Here is a 24,908-nt window from a genome sequence, read left to right on the forward strand (position 1 = left end):
CTACCGCTACAACCCCAACCCAAGCCAGACTTCGCCCCATCCCAGCCCTGGCGCCCCCGGACGCCTCACACCTGTTGGGTGCTCACCAGGAAGCGGACCCCTTGGCGAGCGTTGGTGTTGGTGGCGGCGTTGATGTGAGCGTGGGTGTGGGTGCAGGGCGAACTGGGAGTGCTGTCAGTGGTCAGGCTTGGCAGCTGATCGTGGGTGCCGTTGTCCTGGGCCAGCTGGCGGAGGTACTCCAGTCTCCGCTGGCGGCCCAGCTGAAGCGAGAGCAGAGACTGGAGCTGCAGTCGCTCTATGGAGCCGAGGAGGATCATCGAGTCTGAAGAGACAGAAAGAGAGAGGATGAAGGAATGAGATAAAGTGAAACGCAGAACAAGCTCACAGAGGAAAAAGTGGAATAAAGAAGAGATAGTAGTCGTGAAGTGATTACGACAGCATATACAGGAGTGCAAAACATGTACATATACACTCAATTTATTAAGTACACCTACATATGTCTAATGCGGTCTAAAACAACAGCTGTCACAAATAAATCCTACCTTCATTTCACTTTTTTATAGAGGAGTTGATTCAAGTTTATGGACATTTTGGAGGCTTTAGTTTGTGCTGCTGTTGAACTGTATTGTGTTATCCTGAGAGGTGTTTCGATATTTAGTCTACCCTCGTTGATATAAGTGGAGTGGACAAAATATTAGAGACAACCTTCATGAAGGTAGGATTTATTGCAGGACTGTTACGCTGCACACATTAGTTTTAGCTAAATGTATCTGATGGACTGTCAACTGAGCGTAGCTTTAAAGTGATAATTTTACTTAGAATAATTTTTAAACAATCATACTAAAGGGTCGAAGTAATTTCAACTAAATCCAACACAATGAAACTGTTGAATCGTTCGTCCTGAGTAGGGCTTACTATCATTATTACAATACATATAAATAATAAATCAAAAACTGTCAAGTACCAAAAGCTGGTGTAGACTGATTCTGAAAACTCAGAGATTGATTTGATATAGGCAAAGTTCTTCTACAACTGCTTGTAAATATTATTTAACATTTGATGCGTCTGCCTTCTTTTCTTTGCAAAAAAGGGTTTTGTAGAGAAACATGTTTATATTTCTCAGGATTGAAAAAATCATTTTGGCATCAGGACCAAAACTCAGCCATTATATCACTTGTGTTAAAATATTAATATAGGACACCAGCACCAGCGCTGAAACATTACTGCTCCACCAGTATCAAAATGACAATTAGCACATTTCATTAGTTTCAAAGACTTGTTATGATTGATATCCTTTCACATGCACCTACCTCTAGATTCGACCAGGGCGAGTGTTTTAAGCTGAGCGGTCACCAACATCTCCTGCAGGTTCCGATAGGAAGAGGTAAGAGTGATGTAGCGTACATCCCTGACCATGATGTCCTCCACACGGATATTATACTTCCTGAAAGGTGGAGGAGGGGAGCACCAGAGAGGGGATTAGGTAGGAGGGGAGAGATGGAGGTTAAGTCAAGAGAAGGGAGGATGCAGGGTGATGAGGAGACACATGAGAGCGAAGGAAATGAAAGAAGAGAGGGAGGGAGGAGATGAGAAGGATGTAGATCAACAGCATAAAGAAACAAGGGACAAATCCATCGTTAGCATTCATTCAAACAAACAAGTGGACACACAGACTCACTCATGGTGCCCCATGCCCAGCTCGGGCAGATAAGGAAGTTTCTTGATGCGGATGATGGAGTCGTACAACGATGGTTGGAGTGACTGGGCCACGGCGTTGGCCAGGATCACGGCAATCATCACAGGCAGGATGTGGGAGATCTGACCAGTCAGCTCAAACACTATGACCGCTGTGGATACAGTGTGGGTGACTGCTCCAGACAACGCTGCAGCACCTGCGTAGGAGGGATATGAATTTAAGAAAAATCATTTATGTGTCTAGTCTCTTTGAAACCATTCATACGGTTTACAGAGGAAGATTTACTGTGTGATTTAACACAGTTTCAACAGGAATGAAAAATTAAACAGTTCGATACGTGATGTTAAATGTGAAAAGTAACTGTGTGCCATTAATCAGAAGAGAGTCCACTGAAAGACAGCAAATCCAAACAGAATTTTTTTTTTTTTTTTTTTTGCAGGATGTCGTTCTAATTCATAACATTTAACGGCATCCTGTCGCACTGACCAGTGAGTCACGACCGTGGTAATTCTGTATTGAACGATTTTCTATTTTACTTCGGTCCGAAATGTAATGTTCAGCTTAAGTGGAATCAATTTTCATCAGTCACATTCTATAAGCTGGTGTGAAGTGATACAAATGGCTGCAGCTTAGCGGTGGCAGCGATTTCAATCATGCAGGAAGCGAGGAAGAGCAAAATCTGGCCTGAAAATTGGTTATCAAGGCAAATTAGATACAAAATGGTGGATTAAATTACAGCATAAATATATAAAAAAAAACAGATTTAGAGCTCACCGACTACAGCATAACCGCCAGGAACTATGGGATACACACTGCCATCAGCATGTATACCATCAGGAAACATGGCTGCCATGATCTCGCCGACCAGTCTGCCAAATGCTGCACCTGTCCATCACACACAGATACAGCAAAGAATTATTTTAAGGATTTTGTATTTAATAGCAGTAGAACTGATTAGAAAACAGGAAATCTTACTCACCAATAAGGAAAACTGGCATGAAGGCCCCGCATGGAACAGGCATGGTGGTGGCCACAGCGGACATCCAGAACTGAGATGAGAATAAACAAGATGAGACGTGTGTGTGTGTTTAACCGTCATGAAATGCCACACATTTCCTAGATGTACGAGTAAAAGCACATACCTTCATGATGATGAAGAGGATGAGCGTGATGAAGACGTTGACCTGGGGGTGTTTCCAGGCGTGATGGTGGCTGATGTAGTCGAACTCCTCGGCCACGCCCTGACGGCACCACGTACGGTTGTCGAACAGCGCGACCAGAGACTCGTGCTGTGTCAGCTGAGAGGTCGACACAAGGGAAAGATATCGTCAAGCTTACACTTCAATACCAGACGGACAGAACTGTTGAGGCTCCTGACGTTTACACAAAGTCTTTGGTGAGAATTTCTGCAAATCCCTGCAGCCAAAAATGCTGCGATTAATACTACCAGTTGAATTTAATGTTTGTTTTCAATACATGTGCCCATGACTCCTTTAATGATAGCATTAATGAGTGAATTGAATCAGTGAATTGATTAATTAAATCTTTTTTTTGTAATCTGTGCACTGCAAAGAAGTTCCATCTTAACTGCTCATTTTGGATAATGAGATCATTTCATTGTAACTGAGCCTGTGTCTGAAAACAACTCGACTCACTAGTGCATGTTTTTCTTGTTTTCAGAGTCTGAAAGGCTCTAAATAAGACTCAAGATTCTGTTATCCGGGACAATTTTGCAGTGTGGCAGGTGCACAGGCAGCGCTGGCACTATTGTGTCAGCTTTTCCATTATTAGTACAATGTGTCTGCATCACCTAGTCTGACTTACTTCTTGGTTTTATTTTTGCCCAGATACTGAAATGATATATTTGGCATTTCTGCCATTTCTGTACTGTACATTTATCAACTGACAAGCCTGGATAAAAAAGAAAAAAAAAGAAAAAGAAAAGCTTAAATATAAAATTATCCTAATATTATGACAACGAACAATGAACAAGACAAAATAAAATATAAAATCGTACTTACAGCTCCCAGATCTGCATACACACAGCTGTTGAACAGCAGTAAAAAAAAAAAAAAAAAAAAGACCTGCAACCTAGAAACCTGTCAAAGGAGTGTGAAAGTCTTTTCTCACCTGTCCAGCCATGAACTGCCCGAAGCCCGGAGGGAATGTGAGGGTGGAGACCAGCAGGGTGACGAGTGCCGGATACACCAGACGCCTGACAGGAAGAGAAGGACTGTGGGGTCATTAATGGGTGTGTTTGTAACCAAGTATGTGCATGCTTAATTTCTGGGTGGTGAGGACGGAAGGTCTATAAATAGCTCCCGTGATGTGTGAAATTGACCCAATTAATAGAAGGACTTTATGTAACTTCCTTAATACTACATTAACATTTTGACATAAGACACCAAGCTAATTTTAAACACAAGTTGAAGGGCACCTGAGCACAACTTTTATCCGTTTTGAGTGTATTTACACTTGAACTCAAATATGGCTTTTCTTGATGTAACTCAGGGACAGTGGCTCTATGCTAAAATATGTAAAAGGCTCAGATACTCACTTCCTCAGCAAGAACTTGTTAATCGTCTTCTGCTTCCTCATGCACTCTACAATCAGCCGGTTCAGGTAGACAAAGAGAGCACCACCAAAACCGCAGGCAATCCTACAAACAGACAGCAAATACCCGGTTTGGTCTGTTGAAGGTGAAACAGAAGAGCACCCTGGGACACATAAAACCAGCTACACTGAAAAACTGCTAAGATACATATGCCTGGGTAAGTTAGTCTCTTTCCTGAGGCTCTTTGAAACAAAAAATATTTTGGCATCAAACACATTTGGTGATCTGGTTACAGCCACTACTTGTAATCAGCAGAGTAAGAAGTTAATTTCATGCCCTGCTCATCGAATACAAATCAACCTTGAGACTGGCAACAGGAATGTAAATGTGGAAGGAGACCAGAGGGAGAAACTGAACGAGAGCTTAGATCTCCTGAGCAACTCAGCTTAACGTGACGTCAGTCCAGAGAGAAACACACTCACCCGAGGATGGCGAATGCTGGCAGCTCCTGAAGGTCGAATGGGAAGTCCAGGCGGAAGCGGGTCTTAAAGAGAGCAGTGATGGTCTCTGAGGAGAGGAAGATTGTTCTCACTCTGTGGAATCTATACAGTAGTATGTCAGCCACAGAATATAGTACAGTAGTACACATTGGCATTATATATTCTAAAAATGTAAAACTGAAATAGTAGTAATGTTTTTGTCCTTCAAATGTTAAATAATATTCCTTAACTTGTTTCAGGTCAGTGTTTATTAGGAGTCTTTATTCAAATTAATTTCAGATAACAGGAGCAACAACAAAAAATAAAACACGATGGCACAGGAAAAGTTACAAAATCACACAGGATACTGTTATCAAAAGGTGGAAAAAGAACATAGAACTTCTAATATTTTCTCTCTTGTCCTTTACCTTCCTCCTGGTTCCACACTGCCAACACTCTAAATATGAAAGCACTGAAGGTGGCAGCAAAGAAGCCCCTCCAGTAGTTCCTCACGGCAAAAAACGTTGAAGTAACCTCAATACTGAACAGCACCCCTGCAGGATACAAACATACACACTTATCAGACAATCCCACACAGAAACTTTGTTCAAGAAACGACAACTTAAACTTTAAAGCCTTGATAGTGACCCCTAAAACCTGAAGTGTTTAAATCAAAAATGCAAAAGTATTGGACTGAAAGACATTTTGATGTTGTCAAAATGTTATTAAAAAACAAAGGCGTTTATCCTTAAATGTGCTCAGAAAAAAAATCATCACACAATCGTCGTATTAGATCATGAGATATCTGTATTAATTAAGCAATTTGACCTCATTATGATGCAAGAGGAATGCTCAGGGAGAGCACAAACACAAAGAGGGTTCATCCTCTGGGGATCGTGAATGTGCTCAGTAGATTTCATGTCAATGTTTCCTTTAGATTTTAGCAATTATTTGTCAACAAGAGGAAACTTTAACCTAATGTGGTGCTTGAGGAAAGCTTAGGAGGTCATCACTAGGTTAGGCGGTCACTTTAAATAACTGAGAAATTCTCCTCTCGGCACTTTGAATATTTATTCCAAATATAACAACAATCTGGCCAATAGTTGTTGAGATACAGTATGATCTGAATCAAAGAGTTAGATGGACAGACTTGACCAAGATTGGCGTCCTTGGGCCCTGCTGCTCACACGGGTAAATATTCTGCTCATCTAATTAGGTCCTGTAATTATCTAAGATAATTATATACCGTTCAATCAGAGGCTGCAGTCATGTTGTTTTACCTCCAATAGGCGCAGCGAAGCAGCAGCCCACACCCACCGCACAGGCAGCTGACAGCATCTCTGTGTTCCTCAACTCGTTCTGTCCAAAACAGAGCCAGATATACACACAGAGAAACACACACACACACACACACACACACACACACAGAGAACACACACACACACAGAGCCATGCATTCAAGCAAATACACACACACACACACACACACACACACTCAAATCCCAAAAGACATCCGTGTACGTGCAAAAGCCACAAACACCAAAAAATGCATTTCTCATGAAAAACCAACTCACCAACTGTTTACAAATGCAAAAGGCTCACTGTAAAGCTGCTGCTGTATCTTTTCACATTCGATGAGATTACATAGAACGGCGGTGGGATATGGAGAGACCATAATTGAAAAAACCGGGATTGAGTGTTGAAATCATGGAATGAGATGTTTGTATAGAATGAAAGGCAACAAAAAAATCGATGCCTCGCTGCGACGGTTCACTGAACAGAATCAAACACAGGCACAGACGAATGGAAAGGCATCAATCTATCTCAGCCTCAGAAATGGATCACATGGATTATTAATGTTGATGGAATTGGCAATAAAGAAACTATCTGACTCGTGCATTCATACCTTGCTCCCCTCAAAGGCCTCTTCCTTTAGCAGTAAAAGTGGGGGAAAAAAAGGACAGAAATATATGTGAGAGTCATCTGTGCGGGTGTAGACGTTACCTTTTTTCCCCTCTTGGAAGACGTCCAACTTATTATCCAAATCACACAAAATCAAACAAGCAGCGAATGAGCAAACACAGTCTTGAATCCACAGCGTACTGAATTAACATTTTCCCAGACTGATTATGTTTAATGGCCTCGCAGTCGACCCCTGGACTATTTGAGTCTAACTGCGCTGACATGTGTTTTCCTTCCTCCACATCACTGCAGTCTATCTTCCTCCGTACTGGGTGATGCTGCTTCTGCTGCTGCTGCTGCTGCTGTCGGTGAATGGAGGGAAGAAGCACAGCACACTGTCCAGTGCAGACACGGACACAAGTCCAGGGATTGGTCTCGCATGAGTGGAGGTGAGTGCGTGTCCTGGGGAGTGGCAGAAAGTCGAAGAAACGTCACAGACTTTTCGGAGAACAGCTCTGTTTGGGTGAGTGTGTTTTACTTGCAGCTTCGCACCGACAGAGATAAACACACAGAGACACAGATCGATTGAGGATACGGAGTGCAGCCTGAAAATCAAGTCTATAGAGAGCATGAACTAAGATAGCGGTGACCTTTTGACTGGTGGGTCACTGCCTGGTTCTGAGCGGTGAAAGTAAAAGAGCATCGCTTGTCCTTTCCTCATTACCACCACTGAATTGGCCCTACAAGCCCCCAACTGCTCCACTGAAGCTGCTAAGTGATCAAACAGATCAAACTGTGGTTGTACTGGGCCACTTTCATGTGTAAATGTGTTAAGTTTGAACAGGTTGTACCTCAAAAAGAGAGCTGTATAACTTTCCTGAACAGAAAAAGGGTAAAAATAAACATTTATATAATCTGGAAAAACTCCACCACTTCCTCTCTCTCATTCTGGGTAACTGAACTGTAGAGAAGATACAGTAGATAAAATGGAGTAGATAAAATGGGAAATCGGGTACATAAAAAATCTAATTATAACACTTTATCGCAAAATAAAGATAGCCAGAAATGTAATAATGATCATTGGACGGATTAGTTTGTAAAATATTTGGGTCGATTTTTCCTTTAACATACAGACATTAAACTGACATCTTTTCATCTCAATCTCAGATAAGCATATGTGCCAAAATGTTGAACTACTCCTTTAAAGCTGCAATATGTGATATATAATGTTGGATTTGTGAAGCTGCTTCACCTGATTGTAGTTCATGTTCATTAAAATCAACATCAACATTTCTCAATGGTTTACAGAGCAACTCCAGCCCCATACATGTTTTACGACACTCCCCCATACAGATACATGGATGGATAATAAGCATAGATTCATTCAAAAAAGTATTTCGGCTCAACAAAACAAGACATTCAATCATTATCTTGGAGTTTAAAAAATTGCAACAGATATTTTTTCACACTTTTTTGATATTTCATAGAATAAAAACATAAATTAATCAAGAGAATAATCTGCATCACTAGAGAAGAAAGCAGGCAAGCTTTTCAAAAGGTGCAGTTTGTATGTGTGATGTGATCTGCTAAGATAAATGTGTAACAAACGTATAATGCGGTTACCATTCTCACCATGTAAATCCCACCAAAAACAGCGGCCATGAATTTGCTCAGGAGAGCGGCGCACAGGCTGGCGACGTGAACGAAGGGTCCCTGAAGGAGGAGGGTGCGGAGAGAGATTATGATGTTAGTAGACAGGATACGGCTGAAAGCGCATTTTAGCACGTAGCTGTACAGCACGCCACGCTCAAGTTAAGGGGCATTATTCAAAACCCCCTTTTGCATGATTAAACCCTTCTCAGATTCAGATTCAAACAACTTTATTACCCTTCAAAAGGGGAAACACAAGTGTTATTAGCAGTAAATCACATTTTTATTTTCACAGGCAAGACTTTAATGAGAGTAGAAGAAGCCAGATTATTATGTTCTCCCCACAGGAAACTTCAAACACTGTCCAGCAATCCGTCACATGTAATTTGTACAGCCAAGAACACATGAAGGAGAAAAAAAAAACCCTCTACCTCCTTTCCCAGAGGCATCCCGCTGCCCAGAGCACAGGTCAAGCCGATGACTTTGGCCACAAACGTTTTAAAAGTTAGATACTCCTTCAGGACGACCCCCCTCAGAATGGTCTTCATCTCAGGAATACCTGAACCTGAGAGACGGAGAGGAAGAGACGCCAGGTGGGATGACGGAGTGGAGAGAAAAGATGAGTTGAAAGAAAGCAATTACAGAGAGGGATGTGAAGAATAAATGAAGAGCAAAAGGCTGTTGGGGGGTGTGTGTGAAGGGAAAAAGCTGATTGATATTCATATAGTTGATTGATATTCATATAGTTTTCTGTATGCACATCTAATCAGAGTTATATTTTATGGATTTCCTGCAGACGTGACCATTAAAGAGACTTCAGCACATATCCTTAGAGGTCTTATGGTGCATTATAGAGCAAACTACATTATTCAAACACAGAAAAGTGGCCATGAATTAGGGGTATGAATACATGTTTGTGCATAAATTGTTTGAATTTGTATGTGTGTGTGTGTGTTAGTGTGTGTGTGTGTGTGTGTCTTACCCACAGCCTGAGGAGCCAGTATCTGTGTGAATCCTGCTGAGAATGTGATGAGCACTACGGGGTAGGTGACCCAGGCGATGTACTGTAGAAGCATGTTACTGTCCAGTCCACCATACATCCACTTCTGTGCTGCACACACAGACACACACACACGCACACACACACATTTAAGTAGCTAAATCTCACTATAATGCAGTAAAAAAAGATTTCAACAATTTAACGACCAGTTTCCTCTTCTATCAAAATGTTTCCCCTTTCTCTCTAACTTTCTCTACAATCCTTTTATCTTTCATTCACTTATTGGTGGCCCACCTCCTCATTCATCATTTAGCTCCGTTACTATCAAATTTTGTGTCTCACAAAACACAACAGATGAAGCGCTTCTTGGATTTGAGGAAAATATTTTGACTACATCCACACTATGCCAAAAAAAAATGCATCTACTTCTCTCCAATTTCGCTCTTTGGTTGCTGCAGTACAGTAAAGAAACCCACTTCATGAGACGACTTTATGATCATCAACTAGTGATTTAAGTGATGTCTCAGTGTAGGGAATATCATTTGCCTGGTTAACTGGTTGTATTTACTGCATGAGCCACACCATTTCCTGCTCCTCCGTTTGTCTGACAACAAAAACATGTAAATGAGGATGACTAAACCCTGAGTTTGGCTGCTGCACTGAAACGCAGAGCAGGAGGGGACAGAGCGGACGTCCTGATCAGATGCTGGCTGTGATGCACAGTTTCGTTGTTTGCCAGCGTTTTTGGATTTAGTCGGCTTTGTAAAAGGTGCATCTGATGCAGGGGTGAATAATAAAGTTGAATTTTTTTCTCTTTTTTGTTACCATTTTATACTTTCTATTTCTCTTTGTGTCTCTCACACGTGCAGAAACACAACACTGTGGAAAGTTTGACACATATATTCATGGACTTTCATTCAATTTATTTTTTGCATTCAACACTGTCTGTATGAGTAAATTCGTTTTAAAAGCCAGAAGTCTCAGCACATGGTGAATGTATGAAGGAGTCACTCTTAAGATTGATGCATTTGATGCTATGAGACAGTAAAAATTGTATTTATTGACCACTTTATTAATGAAAGCCACTTTATGTAGCTTCTACTGATGATCAATATAACTTGGTATAAAAATGTCATTCAGTTTGTGTTAATATTTAATGATCATTCTGCCAACATGCCTGCTGTTCATTATAAAGCTTCGAACGCTTCAGTTCTTTTATGACTTTGCTGCTCAGTCCTATAATTACTGTCCGCTCTGTTTCTCTTTCCTACCTTCTTGGCAGAAGGCGATGGCGTAGTCCATGACCCAGCTGACCAGAGCCATGAGCAGCCCCAGCAGAATGAGGAAGATCCAGTCCTCCCCCACCCGTGAGATCAGGAACTTTTGGCAGCGGGACGCACACACTGAAGGCACAGAGGCAGAAAGAGACAGAAAAACTCAAAGGGAAAGCAAAAGTAAAATCTCTGAGATAAACCTTCAAGGTGAGATGGGACTGAAGAGAGATACTTTTTTGTGTGAGACTGAGAGAACCAGCACTGTCAAGAGGAAGGAAAAAAGAAGCAATACAGTAGGTATTGGCAGTCAAGAACAGCACATTTCATACACAAATATAATTCAAAGCACTTTCAAACTGTAAAGCTTTAAAAAGGTCAAACAAATAAATACAGAATAAAACACTGAAACACAAATTAAACAAATAGAAACCTTAAAAAAGATAAAAACATAAATAAATACGAGAAATGATGTAAGTCTAGTATACAGCCAGATAATATGATAAAATATATACTGTAAGATGATATAAATTCAACCAAGGTCATCCTGAGATTTAGAACATAACACCATGTGAGCGTCCAGCACCTTCTTGTTTTATGGTAGCACACGGTAGCCTTGGAGAGTTTTTCTACCATGGCAGCAATCCATTTAATATTAAATTAGGTAAGTCATTGAAGAGGACTGATTTGTGGTCGTATTGGATTTGAAACTTTTTTTTGCATGTACGGTACCAATCAAACGTTTGGTACCATTCAAGAGGTGTGTCCAAACGTTCGACTGGTCCTGTATTTGATTAACTGGATAAGACAAAAATTACAAAGCTCCCGAAGTCCTGAAAGATAACAATTTTTATTTTATTTTAATTCATTTTTTTAAAACTTTGTACTTTAACCATAATATATTGTTTGCAGAAGTTCCTGTAAGGATCTTGTGCACATAAAATAGTATCTTATGACCCGTATCATTCCCTATGATGGCTAAGATAGTATTTTATGTGCACAATTATAGTAATAGTTAATATTTTGTGCACAAAAGAAAAAATAAATAAATAATATCTTGTGGGACTTTGGGGGCTCTGTAAAAAATAGATGTTAGTGTGTGGTTATTTTATTTACACGTCAATTTCTGCAAAAGCCAATTCCCAGAGAAGATACTACTATACTTATTTTATTTACTATATGATCTATACTGAATAACCATGATATAAAATTACACATACTGTGATGAAAGATTTTATCCACATTGTGCAAATCCATCTAGTAAAGTAAAAAATAATGAATCCTTAACGTTTAGCTAAAGGCAGTGGGGAATATAAATGTTTTCAACCTGTAAAGACTCTCAAAGTGCTCAAAAGCTGCTTCTTCATGTTTAGTTTGAACTGGAATTGGTTAGAGGACCAGTATCAGATGACCTGAGAGGTCGAGAGGGTTCATATGAGACAATCATCAAACTAGAGGCCTGTGCAGAGACCTGAGGACTGGTGTGAGTTTGTCACTTCTGTTTATCTTCGTTCAGACTCACAGAAGCTTTCTGACATTTTGTTGGAGGAAATCTGAGAAAGGACTGTGACATTAGTCTAACCTACTGGAAATAAATTTGTGGACAAGTATTTATAAGTTGCGACTCGACATTAATCCTCTGAATATTTATGAGGATTATTTAAGAGAGGCTAAAAACAAACCGTTATTTTCATGCTGTGTAAATTAATCCAGTTCCTTATAAAAACGTAAGAACAGGGAATTGAAACACAGAGAGTCGAGTTTACAGAGAGATATTGTGCATTTACGGGGATGATAAACTGAAGGAGGTTATTGGTTATGAATTTGATGAGAGTGAGAGCATCACTTTATCTTTATCCACCTCAAATATGAGACAAAACAAAGCTAGGTCATGGTTATAATTCTACCATTACGTTATAATATATAACTCTGGGCTAGGTCAGCTAAAAGAAGCATCACTGGACTCATTTCTTCTCTCTTGTCTGCGGACACTGCCAAAGCCTGGAATTCACTTCAATATCCAGAGCATTCATAGATGTGCTCGTCCCTTGAGAAGCTAAAAATGTGCTACTAACACATTTGCCAGATCCACATTTTATAAAAACATTACAGTCGAGATACCTTGAGTGACGTTAGCCATGGAGAAAACTCAACATTTAGGAGGAACCAGGAGAGCGACAGATGTGTGGATGACAGAAGGATAAGATGACGGGACAGACAGAGATAGTAACATCAGTGAGCCACATTGCTGCAGTTTATGACAAGTGGGGCTGCAAATAAAAATTATTTTATCATCAATTATCTGTCAGTTATTTTCTCACAGCGAAAACTGCCTGTCACAACTGTCTATAGCTCAAAGTGACGTCATGAAAAGTCCAAACATCTGTAAGATATTCAGTTTTCTATAACATTAAACAAAGAAAATCAGCAAAGCTGGAACCATCATGTTTCATGCCAGTTAAGATCCTCCAATATGTTGAAGATGAGCATTGAGGTATATTTTGATTCCACATACACCTGCCTTAAATACTAACTAGTGCAACAAATGTGTATTAATACACAGCTGGAAATAGTCCCCAAAAATGCACTACTTTCTCCTCTTTGAGTAACATTTGCTAAAAAATTAAAAAATATAGAGTTATGCCAATCTTATCATTTAAGGCTGAACTGATATCAAACTATTCTGTCTTGAAATGTTGAAAGACAAATAGTTCTGAAAAAATAAAATAAAATAAAATAAATAAATAAAAAATAATAATTTATCACTATGCTCCTTAAATGCACAACAAGTCATACTTAACCATCATAATCATGTTCACAAATACAGTATATTGTTGTTGAATTGACATTGCTATGTACATAATGACTGAACGGGAGAAGAGAGGCTCTGTGGTGCAGGATTCAGGCCATAGTGGGATGCTGAGTCTCCTGGGGGAGGTGGGGCACAACGGTGTGCATGATGTGGCAAGCTGCCCGGCAGTCAGGCCACCTGCTAAATGGCAGTTTGCCCACACAGAACATACACATGCAGACACACTCATGCACGTAAACCACACAGTGGACACACACCAAGTTAAAGAGAAACTTCAGGATTTTTCAACCTGGACCCTATTTTTTGTTTTGAAATTGGTCATGTATTGTAACTCAGTACTGGTTACTCAGTAAATCAACTCTCAGGGCGAGACTTAGACACAATAACAAACAGGCTGGATCAAGAAAAAGGTAAAGAAAAAAGTTTTATTTCTCTGTATGGTCCTTTCCATAATGTTGTCATACACCTATAACGACAATCTGAGCCTGTCAGTGGTGGCAAAATAAAGCACTTTTAGTGGACATACATTGACAAGTGCTATTGCCCCGTCAGATTACATTGCAGCCCATTTCATGGCTGCTGGCTGAAGCTCAATACTGGACCAATTTCGAGAATTGTTGTGTCTATTAGCCACTTAGACACAAAATGATGGGAAAAAAGGTTTCCAGGTTGAAAAATCCCAAAGTTTCCCTTTAGGAAAAAGGGACATGTCTCAGAGAAATATTTAAAGATAAATCTATCTGTGCAGATTTGCTGGCATGTTCTTCTATTGGATCTATAATTTTTATTTCACAGTTCATTAGATATTCCCATGTGAAAGAAGCTGTGGAAATTCCCATTCCCACAGCTTCTCTTTATGCCTCTCTCTTATACACACACACACACACACACACACACACACACACACACATCTTGTCTGGCACCTGCAAAGCCACATACTTCCGTGTGCATCTTGGCTAGTGATCACATCCGCAGGCTCAGTGGAGTTCACAGATGTCTTCTCCTGATCCTGTTATAAAAATCACATCCGTCGCCAGACATTTTCTCCACCTCTGCTAGTCCTGCATTGCATCACCTGACACCAACTAGCTGTAATCAGGATTAATACTAAAAACACAGGTGATTTTTCACACATATACATACATATATACATATATATGTATATACACACACACACACACACACATATATATATATATATATATATACACACACACACACATATATATATATATATATATATATATATATATATATATATATATATATATATATATATAGTATGGTTTGGCTGTACGTTCAATGATTGTGCACCTTAAATATACTCTGTGTGTGTGTGTATATATATATATATATATATATATATGCACCTTAAATATACACAGTATATTTAAGGTGCACAATCACTGAACGCACAGCCAAACCATAATATGTGACATAACACGTTGATGCTGGGCTTTGGTAGACTGGTAGACAGAGATCTGAGTAGCAAAAGATCCACTCCGTGAGTCAAAATAAACACAGTGAGGCAGTGCATGTTTTTAGCTCTCTATCACGACCGGCAGCGGAGCCTTTAGCTGCATGTGTAGGCTGCCTTGTTCAAAAGCTGCGGCTCCAGTTACTGATCTGAACCGAGGCAAACACTCGTAGTCCATCACCCACAGAGATGATGTTCCCACACAGATACATGAGAGGAAAACACTACAACTCCCACTTTCACCAAATTTGAAGATTCTCTCCTTACACATTACCTAACAAGACAACTGCAGAAACCAGTCCAGCCTGAGCGTCTCTCTACAAGATGAGTCTAAAAATACAAACACCTCTTGATCTACGAGCAAACACACACACACAGCACACAGACAGCGGGCGCACAAATCACTTTGGCTGGCTTGTGATCTGAGAGTGATTGTTTTAAATGGCTTCCATTACAGCCAGCGAGCAAGGCTGGGTTGATATAGTGTAGCTTTCACCTATGGCGCAATTTATCGAGCTTTAATCAGATCACTAGTCACAAGGGCAAAGAGACGGATCTTGGAAAACAGCCATGCAGGCTCACTCGTTCAAACACGTGTAAAAACAAACTGCATTTCCTTCCTGTCGCTTCTCTCTTATTTTTTGTGAGATTATCTAATATATGTTAAGACTTTATCTATTGACTTTGTATTTAAAGGGTAAGTTCGCCCAAATCTAGGCATGGATATTTAAATATCTTGAATTGATTCATCATTTTGATAGTAAAAAATGCCAATCACATTGCTTGTTTTGTCCAACTAACAGCCCAGAACCTCAAGATGTTTGGTAAGAAAACCACCTCATATTCAGAAAATCTTTATGTTTGAGAAGCTGGTATTTTTTGGCATTTTTGCTTAAAAAAAATGACTTGACTCGACAAGAAAACATATTTTCTCACTCAGACTAGTAATATCTAGCCAGGAGGATGACTTAGGTTTGATGTATCCAGGTTTTAAGATTCATCTCTTGAGTTTTTTTTCCCACCACATCAATACAACAGAGGCGGGGGGAATTTAATTTGTGGTGCACTGAAAAATGACATTGCAAAAATTGCAACAGCGACATGTTTTGCCAAAAACAATGTTACTCTACTCTAATCCACAGAACTCAATGCGGATCATTTCAACAGCAGAAAAAAAATGTACATTTTCTAATTTGGGTGTACTGACCTGAAATGCATTTCTGCTCTGTTGACTTACAAAAATACTCCCTTTGATGTCAGTAACCTACATAAATGAAGGCTAAATACAAAGTGCAAATAAAAATAAGCACATTTAGAGGATGTACACATGCACACACTCTGTCACTCCATTATTGTTGAGTACATCAGTCTGAAGTGGAGCTCTCTTCTGGTGTCTTATCTGCAGTCATCTGGGACGATTAGACATAAAATAATCTGACAGATCAGAGTTCTGGGCACACAAACAAAAACACACACACACTCAGCAAAGCAAATATCTCCTCGCGCACACACACACACACACACATAGACGTATACGCGGTGGTCCATTGGCAGCCAGCAGAGGGGGCTGTCTTTGCCTGACATTGAGACAGCCCTATTGGCTGGAGGTCATTGATCAGATCAGTCACATTTAATCGTGTTCACATCATCTCCTGCTCCCTTGTGTCAGGTAGTCGCACTGCTGTACTTTAAGAAGTCTTTACACAACTTTCATGCTTGTCAGAGTGCTGCAATCTGCTCCACGAGGCTGCTTTAAGGCCGCCTACACACACCAGATCTGTGAACATTATACCGCTTTGGTTTGACCTTCAGAACATGTTTGTGTGTTTTATTACCTGTACGCTTTGTCTGTGGATCTAAAGCAGACTCTGAAGACGGTTCAGGGCTAGTTGAGTGATCATTACTTACGTTGGCACTTTGCACAGGGGTCTTTCTCATACTCCAGCAGATCCGCAGCACGGCTGCGAACACTGGTGTTCCTCCGCAGTCCTCCGCCATCCCGCACCCCCCCATCCCGTAGGCGGGCCGCCTCCTCCTTGGCATACACACCCAGCTCCTGGGTGTACCGCCCATACATCTGTGTGTGTGTGAGAGAGAGAGAGAGAGAGAGAGAGAGAGAGAGAGAGAGAGAGAGAGAGAGAGAGAGGGAGAGAGAGTTTTTACACAGGCAGGGCAAGTGAGAAGGAGCACAAGAAATGTCTGTTTAATAAGATGTAAAGCAGCAGGATATTAATTTTATTTAAAAATAAAATAAATGTAATATCGGGTCACAGTAAAAACAGTCAGTTTCTGTTAACACGCTGAAGTTGAAACTCTGTCACACTCAGAGTAAACACAACCAGGTGTCAGAAAATGTACTGCCTGCAGCTTAGAACTCCAAATAATTCACAGCTTTCCTCGAGTCTCCTTCAGGGAAAAAAACACATCCACTCATCTTTGACTCATCAGTTATGTAACGACTTCTTTTCAGACAGATGAGAGACAATGAGCTCCACCTGTCAGCTCCGAGCTGATTAACTCTGCAGGGCTGGCAGACAATTGACTCTTAACTATGAGAGGCGGAGTTCTTAGGAAACTGCATATAATCAATCATGTATAAAGCCTGCATCTGAGTCATAGGTGCTGTTGTTGCAGTGTTGTGTAGTCACTGACACCATAATGGAGCTTTTCAAGTGTCTATTTGGTGTTGTTGTTTTGGTTTGTGATGTTACTGCACAGCATAGCTGGGCAGCGCCTCTGCAGAAACACCAACCTCCTCTTCCTTCTCAGCCACCTCAGCAACACTTGAACGTTCCAACACCTGCAGCTCACTTTGATGAGTGTCAGGTGGAGGAGGGTGAGAAGATCCAGTGTGGAACTCAAGATATCACTGCTGAACAGTGTGAAAACATAAACTGCTGCTTTAATGGGCGTCAGTGTTACTATGGGAAAAAAGGTAACTGTGCTCTCTAATGTAGTTTCTAGTGCCTCTTAAGTTTTATGGGGAGTGAGAAATATCTACTGCAGCAGAGAAACTCATCTATTTTCTCATCACAGTGACTGTGCAGTGTACCAGGGATGGCCAGTTTGTGCTGGTCGTAGCTCGAGATGCCACTCTGCCCCACATAGATGTGGATTCAGTCAGCCTGCTAGAAACGAATGATGACTCCTGCAGCCCTGCTGGCAGCACTTCTGCCTTTGTCATCTTTCAGTTCCCTGTGACTACTTGTGGTACCACAATCAAGGTGGGTGGAGAAGTCTGGGTTTAACAGATGTGTGAAAACCTTAATATAATGGTTTAAGGCTGCAACTGATGGACTAACTTGTCAATACAATATGTCAGAGGAGAAATGTCAATTTTCTACAGCTAAAGGTGACCAATTGTCCAACTTGAAGGTTTTTTTTTTTTTTAATTAGAGGATAGTGAAGTATCAGACAGGAAACAAGGTGAAGAGATGGATGTGACATGCGAAGGTCAATGGCTGGGATCGAACCAGAGACGCTGCAGTTATGTGGCATGTGCAGTAACCATTTGGCTACCAGAGCACTTACCTTTCAATTCTAACATGATAAAACTGGGCTGTCCTGGTGGCATCACATTGCAGAATTTTTGGCTGCTTTACTCAATTAGTGACCCAAACTGTCAAAATTTGTAACTTCTTCATCAGCTAACGTATTGAAACACTGGTTCTTCTCCTGCAGGAGGAAGAGAGTTACGTGGTATATGAGAACCACATATCTTCCTCATATGAAGTGGGAGTTGGCCCCAGAGGATCAATCACCAGAGACAGCCATTTTGAGTGAGTTCATATGAAATCAATCTGCCTTATTAGTTTTGTGACCTACTGAGGTTTTTCTGATATGCAAGTCCTCTGATCTCTGCACACAGGCTGCTGTTCCAGTGTAGATACTCTAGTACAGCTGTAGAGGCTCTTGTCATGGAGGTGAACGCTGTTCCTCCACCTGTGCCGGTCGCTGCTGCAGGACCCCTCAGAGTGGAGCTCAGACTGGGCAACGGACAGTGTCACTCAAAGGGATGTGTGGAGGGTGAGTGTCACTAGAGCCTTACAACACCAGCTTACTGCAGTATTTCAAGTGTATGATAAATGACTTATTTCTATTCCAGAGGAGGCAGCATATCACTCCTTCTACACTCAAGAGGACTATCCAATCACTAAAATGCTGAGAGAACCGGTGTATATTGAGGTGCATATCCTGGAGAGGTCGGATCCAAACATCGTCCTGAACCTGGAACGCTGCTGGGCCACGACCACCCCAAATTCTCAAAGCCTGCCACAGTGGGACCTTCTGGTTGACGGGTATATAAAACACAAAGATGACTGGAGAACTGAAAAGCACTATATATAACTTTCTGCTATTAGTTTGTTGTGGTTATGGATGTTTTGTCGCTGGTTACAGGTGTCCCTACAATGATGACCGCTACCTGACCACCGTGGTGCCTGTGGACGGCTCCTCTGGCCTTCATTACCCAATGCACCACAAACGTTTCATCATTAAGATGTTCACGTTTGTGGATCAAAACACCTTTACTCCTCAGAAGGACACGGTACAGTTTCTCAAAACTCATGAACATTATCATTAAATGACAAACCTAACTGTAGTTTTCTTGAACAGTATGCAATATACAACAATCTTTTTACAGGTGTTCATCCACTGTGCTACGGCAGTGTGCTATCCAAGCAGCACAAACTCCTGTGAACAACCGTGCCACCGGCAACGTGAGTAAATCCATAAAAATGCTAAACAGGGCTGCAACTAATTTCTTTCTTCTTAATGACTCTTTGCAGCTAATAAGTCTACAAAATGTTAAACAGCAGACTGCTCATCACAAGTAGCATGATGTATAACAATACCTGTGGTTTACAATTGTATAAAGAAGTGGCAAATCCTCACATGGGGGGGGGGCTGGAACTATAGATTGTTTGGCATTTCGGATAACTTTATCAAATTTGATAATATAAGCACTAATGTAAACAAATCTCTTGCAGGAAGAGCTGCAGCTGCAGCGAGGAAAGTCTCCTCAAGCCAGAGGACTCTGGTCTCAAGCGGAGAAGTGATCCTGACTAAGAGGACTTTCTCTGCTGTCCAGCGGGAAAATGACTCATCTGCGACTGCTCCTAACACCAAATCGAAGAGATGACAGTCCACTGGCAGCCATATGTGGCCATGACTTTTAATAAAGGCTTTTTCAAAGCTCTCGCTTACAAACTGGGTCTTGTCTGAATAGCTAATCTGAAGGTCCCTAGCTATACGTTTCTTGCTGAGGTTTTTTGTGCAGAGGCTGTCATTTGATGGTGGTAATGTAACACTCTCTGGTTTGTGCTGAGAAATCACAAGATTACATTACAACTGGATACTCTGCAGCAAGTCTGTGCTTAACTGTGAAGACCTGACATAATGGCAGAATGAACAGTTAAGTATGCATTGTGTCAATTTTTCAACTGAAAATTACTCTGCCGTAGTGAGAAAGATGTCATACTGTAGAAATGTAACTAGCAGCAGTACTGATAGTATAGCATGAGGTCAAATTTTTTTTTTTTTTGTACCTCCCACCTCAAACACTGGTCTCTAGCATACTACAGGTGCATTAAGATGAGCATCATGACGACACCAGACTCAAGTCTGTCCCTGTTCTCCTTTTTTTTTTTTTTTTTTTTTTTTTTTTTTTTTTTTTAGAAATAACGGTCCCTTAGGTTTCTGCATATTCCTCAACTTTCTATATCTCTCCTCCACTGCTCTGTGCACCACCTCCCTTTTTATCCCACTAAACCCCCACCCCTTCTCATTGAGATGGGCATCACGATTCCTCCAGACTCGCTTTTTCTGCTCGCATGAACAGGGAGGTGCAGAGGGAAAGCAGAGCAGCCGTATAGGTTCAGTCTGACTGACGAGCACAGAGGACCATGCTGTCAGGATGCTCATCTCGCTCCACTTTAACCTCCAACCTGCTGGGGAAGCCTTTAAGCAAGATACAGCTATACATCACATTCACATGGCAGTGCTGCCTCATTTATAAGCCACACAATAAAATCCCAGAGGGAACTGCAGATAGGTGCCAAGCTGACAAAACACTAACATCTGCTGTGTGGACAAACATATACTGGTGGAGGAGAGATGTAAACAGGTTGAAAAGTTCTGTCAATTAAGTGAAATTGGTAGATGCAGAGGAGACGGTGTGTGCATGTGTGTGGCGTGCTAAATGTTGGAGAAAATAAAGAATTGAGTGAGTGTCAGAGTGAAAAACTAAATTATTCAAGAAAAAATGGGCTCTCAAATCTTGACATATTTGACCAAATGTCTTTCTGCGCTATCGTAAATGTTCTGCTTTCATTCTGACATAAAAAGGTAGGATACAAAATAATTGAACTACGTCAAATTCAACTACGTCAAATATTGATCAATTTTGCTTTCAAGTGTTCCTCTGTCTGCCTTTCTTCAGATCTATTTATTGAAGTGTATCCCGTTTGGTCTTAAAGCTGAGATGAAAAAATGCATTGGCGAAAATTAGTATTCCAGCGCTGTGTGGCTTCGAGACGCAAAGTGAACACGACCTTCACACTGTGGCGGTCCGCCTAATTTCTAAAACTCAGTAAGTCATTATGTAATTTCTGATATATTTTCGATTGTAAAAACAAAATGACGGTCAAAACAAAGAATCCAGACAGACTGTAAAAACCCTGAAAATGACATTACAGTTTAGACGAAAGGTCTGCTTCATCTTCGTCAAAAGAGAATAATGTTAGTGTCAACTTCTAAAAGTCTTGACCAATGAAATACTTCAGGACAATGACAGACACTGTTGGTTTTCCTGATTTGTCTGCACATTCAACATTGGAAACTGAGTGACGGTAACATCAAATCTCAACTTTCTTACCCAATCTTGTGTGCTGGCAAACAAAATTTTCATGCATCCACACATACAATATAGACACACTTAAACCAAACACCAGCACCAGACAAACGCCCACTAAGTGTATAAATGGGGCCTGTTAGTGTTTCTTTCTTGGGCCTGTGAGAAAGCAATCACTGGCCATCTGGAGCATGGCCACCTGGGAGAGCAGCAGGTGGGACCCTGTGGGTTAAATGAGCTGTTATCTGTAACTAGTTTACCTCCCACAAGAGCAACTTCTGTATCTACATTAGTCAGTTTACCTCCCACGTCGCAACCCTCTTTACCAGTTCAACTCCTGCCTCCCACTGGTTGCTATTGAATGGTTTTTCATAGACTGTAATGCCAACAGTTAGCTGTGTTCCAGTTTGGTGTGAAGTCATTTCATGCTGTGTGAAACGATGTGTTTTACTGCAAACAAATTGGTGTCAAAAACTGAGAGATAATTTAACATCCATTCATCTAATGTATTTGTATCATTTGGGGCCAATCTTTGAATCAAACCCACCCTGGAGCCAGAAAAGCCAAAAACAGGCACAAAAATAAAAGGAGAGAAAATCTGAGTGGAGCTGAGAAGGAATGAGCAAGTAGGAGCCACCATGACTGACTGTGACAGGCTAAAGAAGCTTTTAATCACTCGCAAGTCTTAAAATCTCCCTTAAGGAAACGTCTGATGATGTTCTTGATTAAAAGACCACACTAAAAGTATCATCTGTGCATCCAAAGTTTGATATAGCATATTCCTCTGTGCTGTAGATCTCCACTGGTGTCTAAAAACTATTAAAAACACATGAATGACCCAATGAGTCAATCCAACATACTATATACACTGTCCTGCTGCTGTAAATACTCACTAGTACTATAAATTAGCGTCTTAATTGAAGGAACAAATGGGCAGGTAAAGTAGGAAAGTATTGACAGAAAGACTAACATGTTGTTCGTCCTCCGCCTAAAGCTTTCAACAAGCCACAACTTCTGTAGCAAGCTGTCAAGCCCACACATGTAAACCTATGCAGTTAGAAACTAATCCTGTGGGCTGTGTTTAGTTTGTCTGACTTGGAGATAATTCATTCTGCCAACGGACGCAAAATGGATTTCAGTGTAAGCTGACAATACAGTTGTATCGTAGCATATCGTATCATGCAAGTGCTGGAAGTTATTTATGAAAAACTGAAAAGTTTTTGGAGGCTTGCCCTGATAGCCTCTGTGAAAGAGGTAGTAAGTGCAAAGTTAGCATGACCCACAGTCAGAATGGCCACAATTAATGAGAATAAAACCAAACATGGGTCTTATTAGCCAAAAACAGACATCTGCTTATTTCTCAGGTTATATCTGGTTATTTTATCTTTCTCAGTTGAGTTGGCAGAAAATTAACTAGATCACAGTTTATATCAATGTGGCAAAACAAAACTACATACAGTATACCATAACAGATGATGTCATGTGATACTATTTTCACCCCTCCAGCCGCTCTACTGCAACTTACTCTTCAGTACTACTTGCTGCACAGTTTCACCCACCAGATGAAAACTTTCCAGTCACATTGAAAGAGTGCTAAACTTTCTATTGCATAAGACCCTCCACTTGAATGCTGTGCCTGCTACATCCCTCTCTTTTGCAACCTCTGTAAGTCAGCCCATGTGCAAGCCTTGCACAACAGATGAGATAAAAGTTCTTTAGTATTCAGCTATTCCCAAGGCACTGCAGGATAATTTATTCACTGTGGGGAGACAGCAAGGACAAATATTTGACATTATAATACTGAAATCTCTTATCCTTGCTAAACCTTTTGTTTTTAATACATATTCATATGACGTTTTTAATCTCCCCCTTTTTTTGTCGCATGTGAGAGTGGCAGCCCATCACTACTGAGACACAACATACCATTGTAGTGTGATTACTTCTATGTGTGCTGAGTGTGTATTGATGAGACCAGGGAAATAACAGGAGGACTAAAGCACTCTGGGTAATCTGGGCCCTGTGGCCTCCAGGGACAAGACTGAAAATTGAATTAGAGGAGGAAGTGACAAACTTGACTCATCCTGCTGTCTATGTTTGCATTAATATAGGTAGCAAAGGCTGCTTTTAGAATAGTTACCAATGAGTCACAGCTCACACACACACTCTGAGGTAAACATGGAAAACCTTGATGTTGTCGAGCAGATCCGTGCATGCGCGTGACACCCAGACAAGTGAAAACACACCACCACACACTCCTCTTATATTAGTAGAAAGCAGCACAAAGGATCGGGGAGGGGTTGGCGGGTGATGTCAGACAGACTGAAGGATCAAGCTGAGATAGTGACATCTTGTCAGAAATAGACTTGAGGGGGGAAAGCTGGTTGTTCGCATACACCATGACACTCATCCACAGAGATGACGTTTGCAACAGGTTTAAAATGAACATTATCTGGAGTCAGAGGAGGAAAATACACCAAAAGACAAACTGAAATGTTGAATTTTGTTAACATAAACCATGCACCAATGGCAATATTTGATTCAAAGAGACCAAAGAGTTGTCATTGGTGAAAAGTAACTAAGTACATATAAATTGCACTAATCAATATTTTTCTGTTAAGAAAGGATCAAATGACAATGTGTAATGTAAAAGGTAGTGATATCATCCAACTCTGCAGCTCTCCTCCCCTCTACGGAGCTTTAAAGCGTCTTTCAGCTCCTTGTTGTGTTTTTTACAGCTTTGGTTCACTCTCCCCACTCTCATCAGCGTTGTTTACAGTCACAACAGGCAACTGTTTTCAGTGGAAAAGCTCTGACAAACCCACTGTACACCACCTGCCCAGCAACAGCAGACAAAGTTAGCAACGAGCAAGTGAACATAGTGGAGCATTTAGCTACTCACCTGAAGAGTTGGTGGAGACTACAAAAGAGCTACAAGGAGAGTGAATACTGGACTGACATTTATCAGGTGGACAGAAACATGACTCCACGTCTGTTGGATGTGCAAAAAAGCAACTGTTTCTTCATATCAACTTTATTAGGGCCTGAGCCCCAAAGGGGGCTATCTCCTCCTAGGGCGTTAATGGTATCGGCTTCAAACTTTAATACATGACTTATCACACTGTGCTGAACAAAAGTTATTAAAAACTTTGTAATAACTTGAACGGTTTAGATTTTTTAAGCCCCGAAAGTTGGAGTGTTACATCGCACCTTACAATGT

The 24,908-nt window shown here is 40.9% G+C and overlaps 2 protein-coding genes across 2 annotated transcripts in view; one reads left to right on the top strand and one right to left on the bottom strand.

The window, feature by feature from the left end:
• Positions 1 to 24,908, bottom strand: part of clcn2a (chloride channel, voltage-sensitive 2a) — a 39,962-nt gene that overhangs the window by 6,537 nt on the left and 8,517 nt on the right. The window contains exons 2-18 of the mRNA XM_044368347.1: positions 16,750 to 16,918; positions 10,553 to 10,684; positions 9,264 to 9,392; positions 8,713 to 8,846; positions 8,264 to 8,344; positions 6,636 to 6,659; positions 6,010 to 6,088; positions 5,158 to 5,283; positions 4,733 to 4,817; positions 4,254 to 4,355; positions 3,827 to 3,911; positions 2,839 to 2,994; positions 2,676 to 2,745; positions 2,471 to 2,581; positions 1,679 to 1,892; positions 1,311 to 1,444; positions 87 to 322 (exon numbers count right to left, since the gene is read on the bottom strand). Of these exons, the coding sequence (XP_044224282.1) occupies positions 87 to 322; positions 1,311 to 1,444; positions 1,679 to 1,892; positions 2,471 to 2,581; positions 2,676 to 2,745; positions 2,839 to 2,994; positions 3,827 to 3,911; positions 4,254 to 4,355; positions 4,733 to 4,817; positions 5,158 to 5,283; positions 6,010 to 6,088; positions 6,636 to 6,659; positions 8,264 to 8,344; positions 8,713 to 8,846; positions 9,264 to 9,392; positions 10,553 to 10,684; positions 16,750 to 16,918 (2,067 nt within the window). The remainder of the gene's footprint in view (positions 1 to 86; positions 323 to 1,310; positions 1,445 to 1,678; positions 1,893 to 2,470; positions 2,582 to 2,675; positions 2,746 to 2,838; positions 2,995 to 3,826; positions 3,912 to 4,253; positions 4,356 to 4,732; positions 4,818 to 5,157; positions 5,284 to 6,009; positions 6,089 to 6,635; positions 6,660 to 8,263; positions 8,345 to 8,712; positions 8,847 to 9,263; positions 9,393 to 10,552; positions 10,685 to 16,749; positions 16,919 to 24,908) is intronic.
• On the top strand, positions 17,434 to 20,049 carry LOC122993899 (zona pellucida sperm-binding protein 4-like). The gene is made up of 8 exons (XM_044368346.1): positions 17,434 to 17,776; positions 17,878 to 18,065; positions 18,523 to 18,620; positions 18,710 to 18,867; positions 18,947 to 19,139; positions 19,240 to 19,387; positions 19,484 to 19,559; positions 19,830 to 20,049. The coding sequence occupies exons 1-8, from the start codon at positions 17,500 to 17,502 to the stop codon at positions 19,979 to 19,981; spliced, it is 1,290 nt and encodes a 429-aa protein (XP_044224281.1). The 5' UTR covers positions 17,434 to 17,499; the 3' UTR covers positions 19,982 to 20,049.

Source organism: Thunnus albacares, chromosome 12 (assembly GCF_914725855.1).
Source record: "Thunnus albacares chromosome 12, fThuAlb1.1, whole genome shotgun sequence".
In the NCBI taxonomy this organism is placed as follows: Eukaryota; Metazoa; Chordata; class Actinopteri; order Scombriformes; family Scombridae; genus Thunnus; species Thunnus albacares.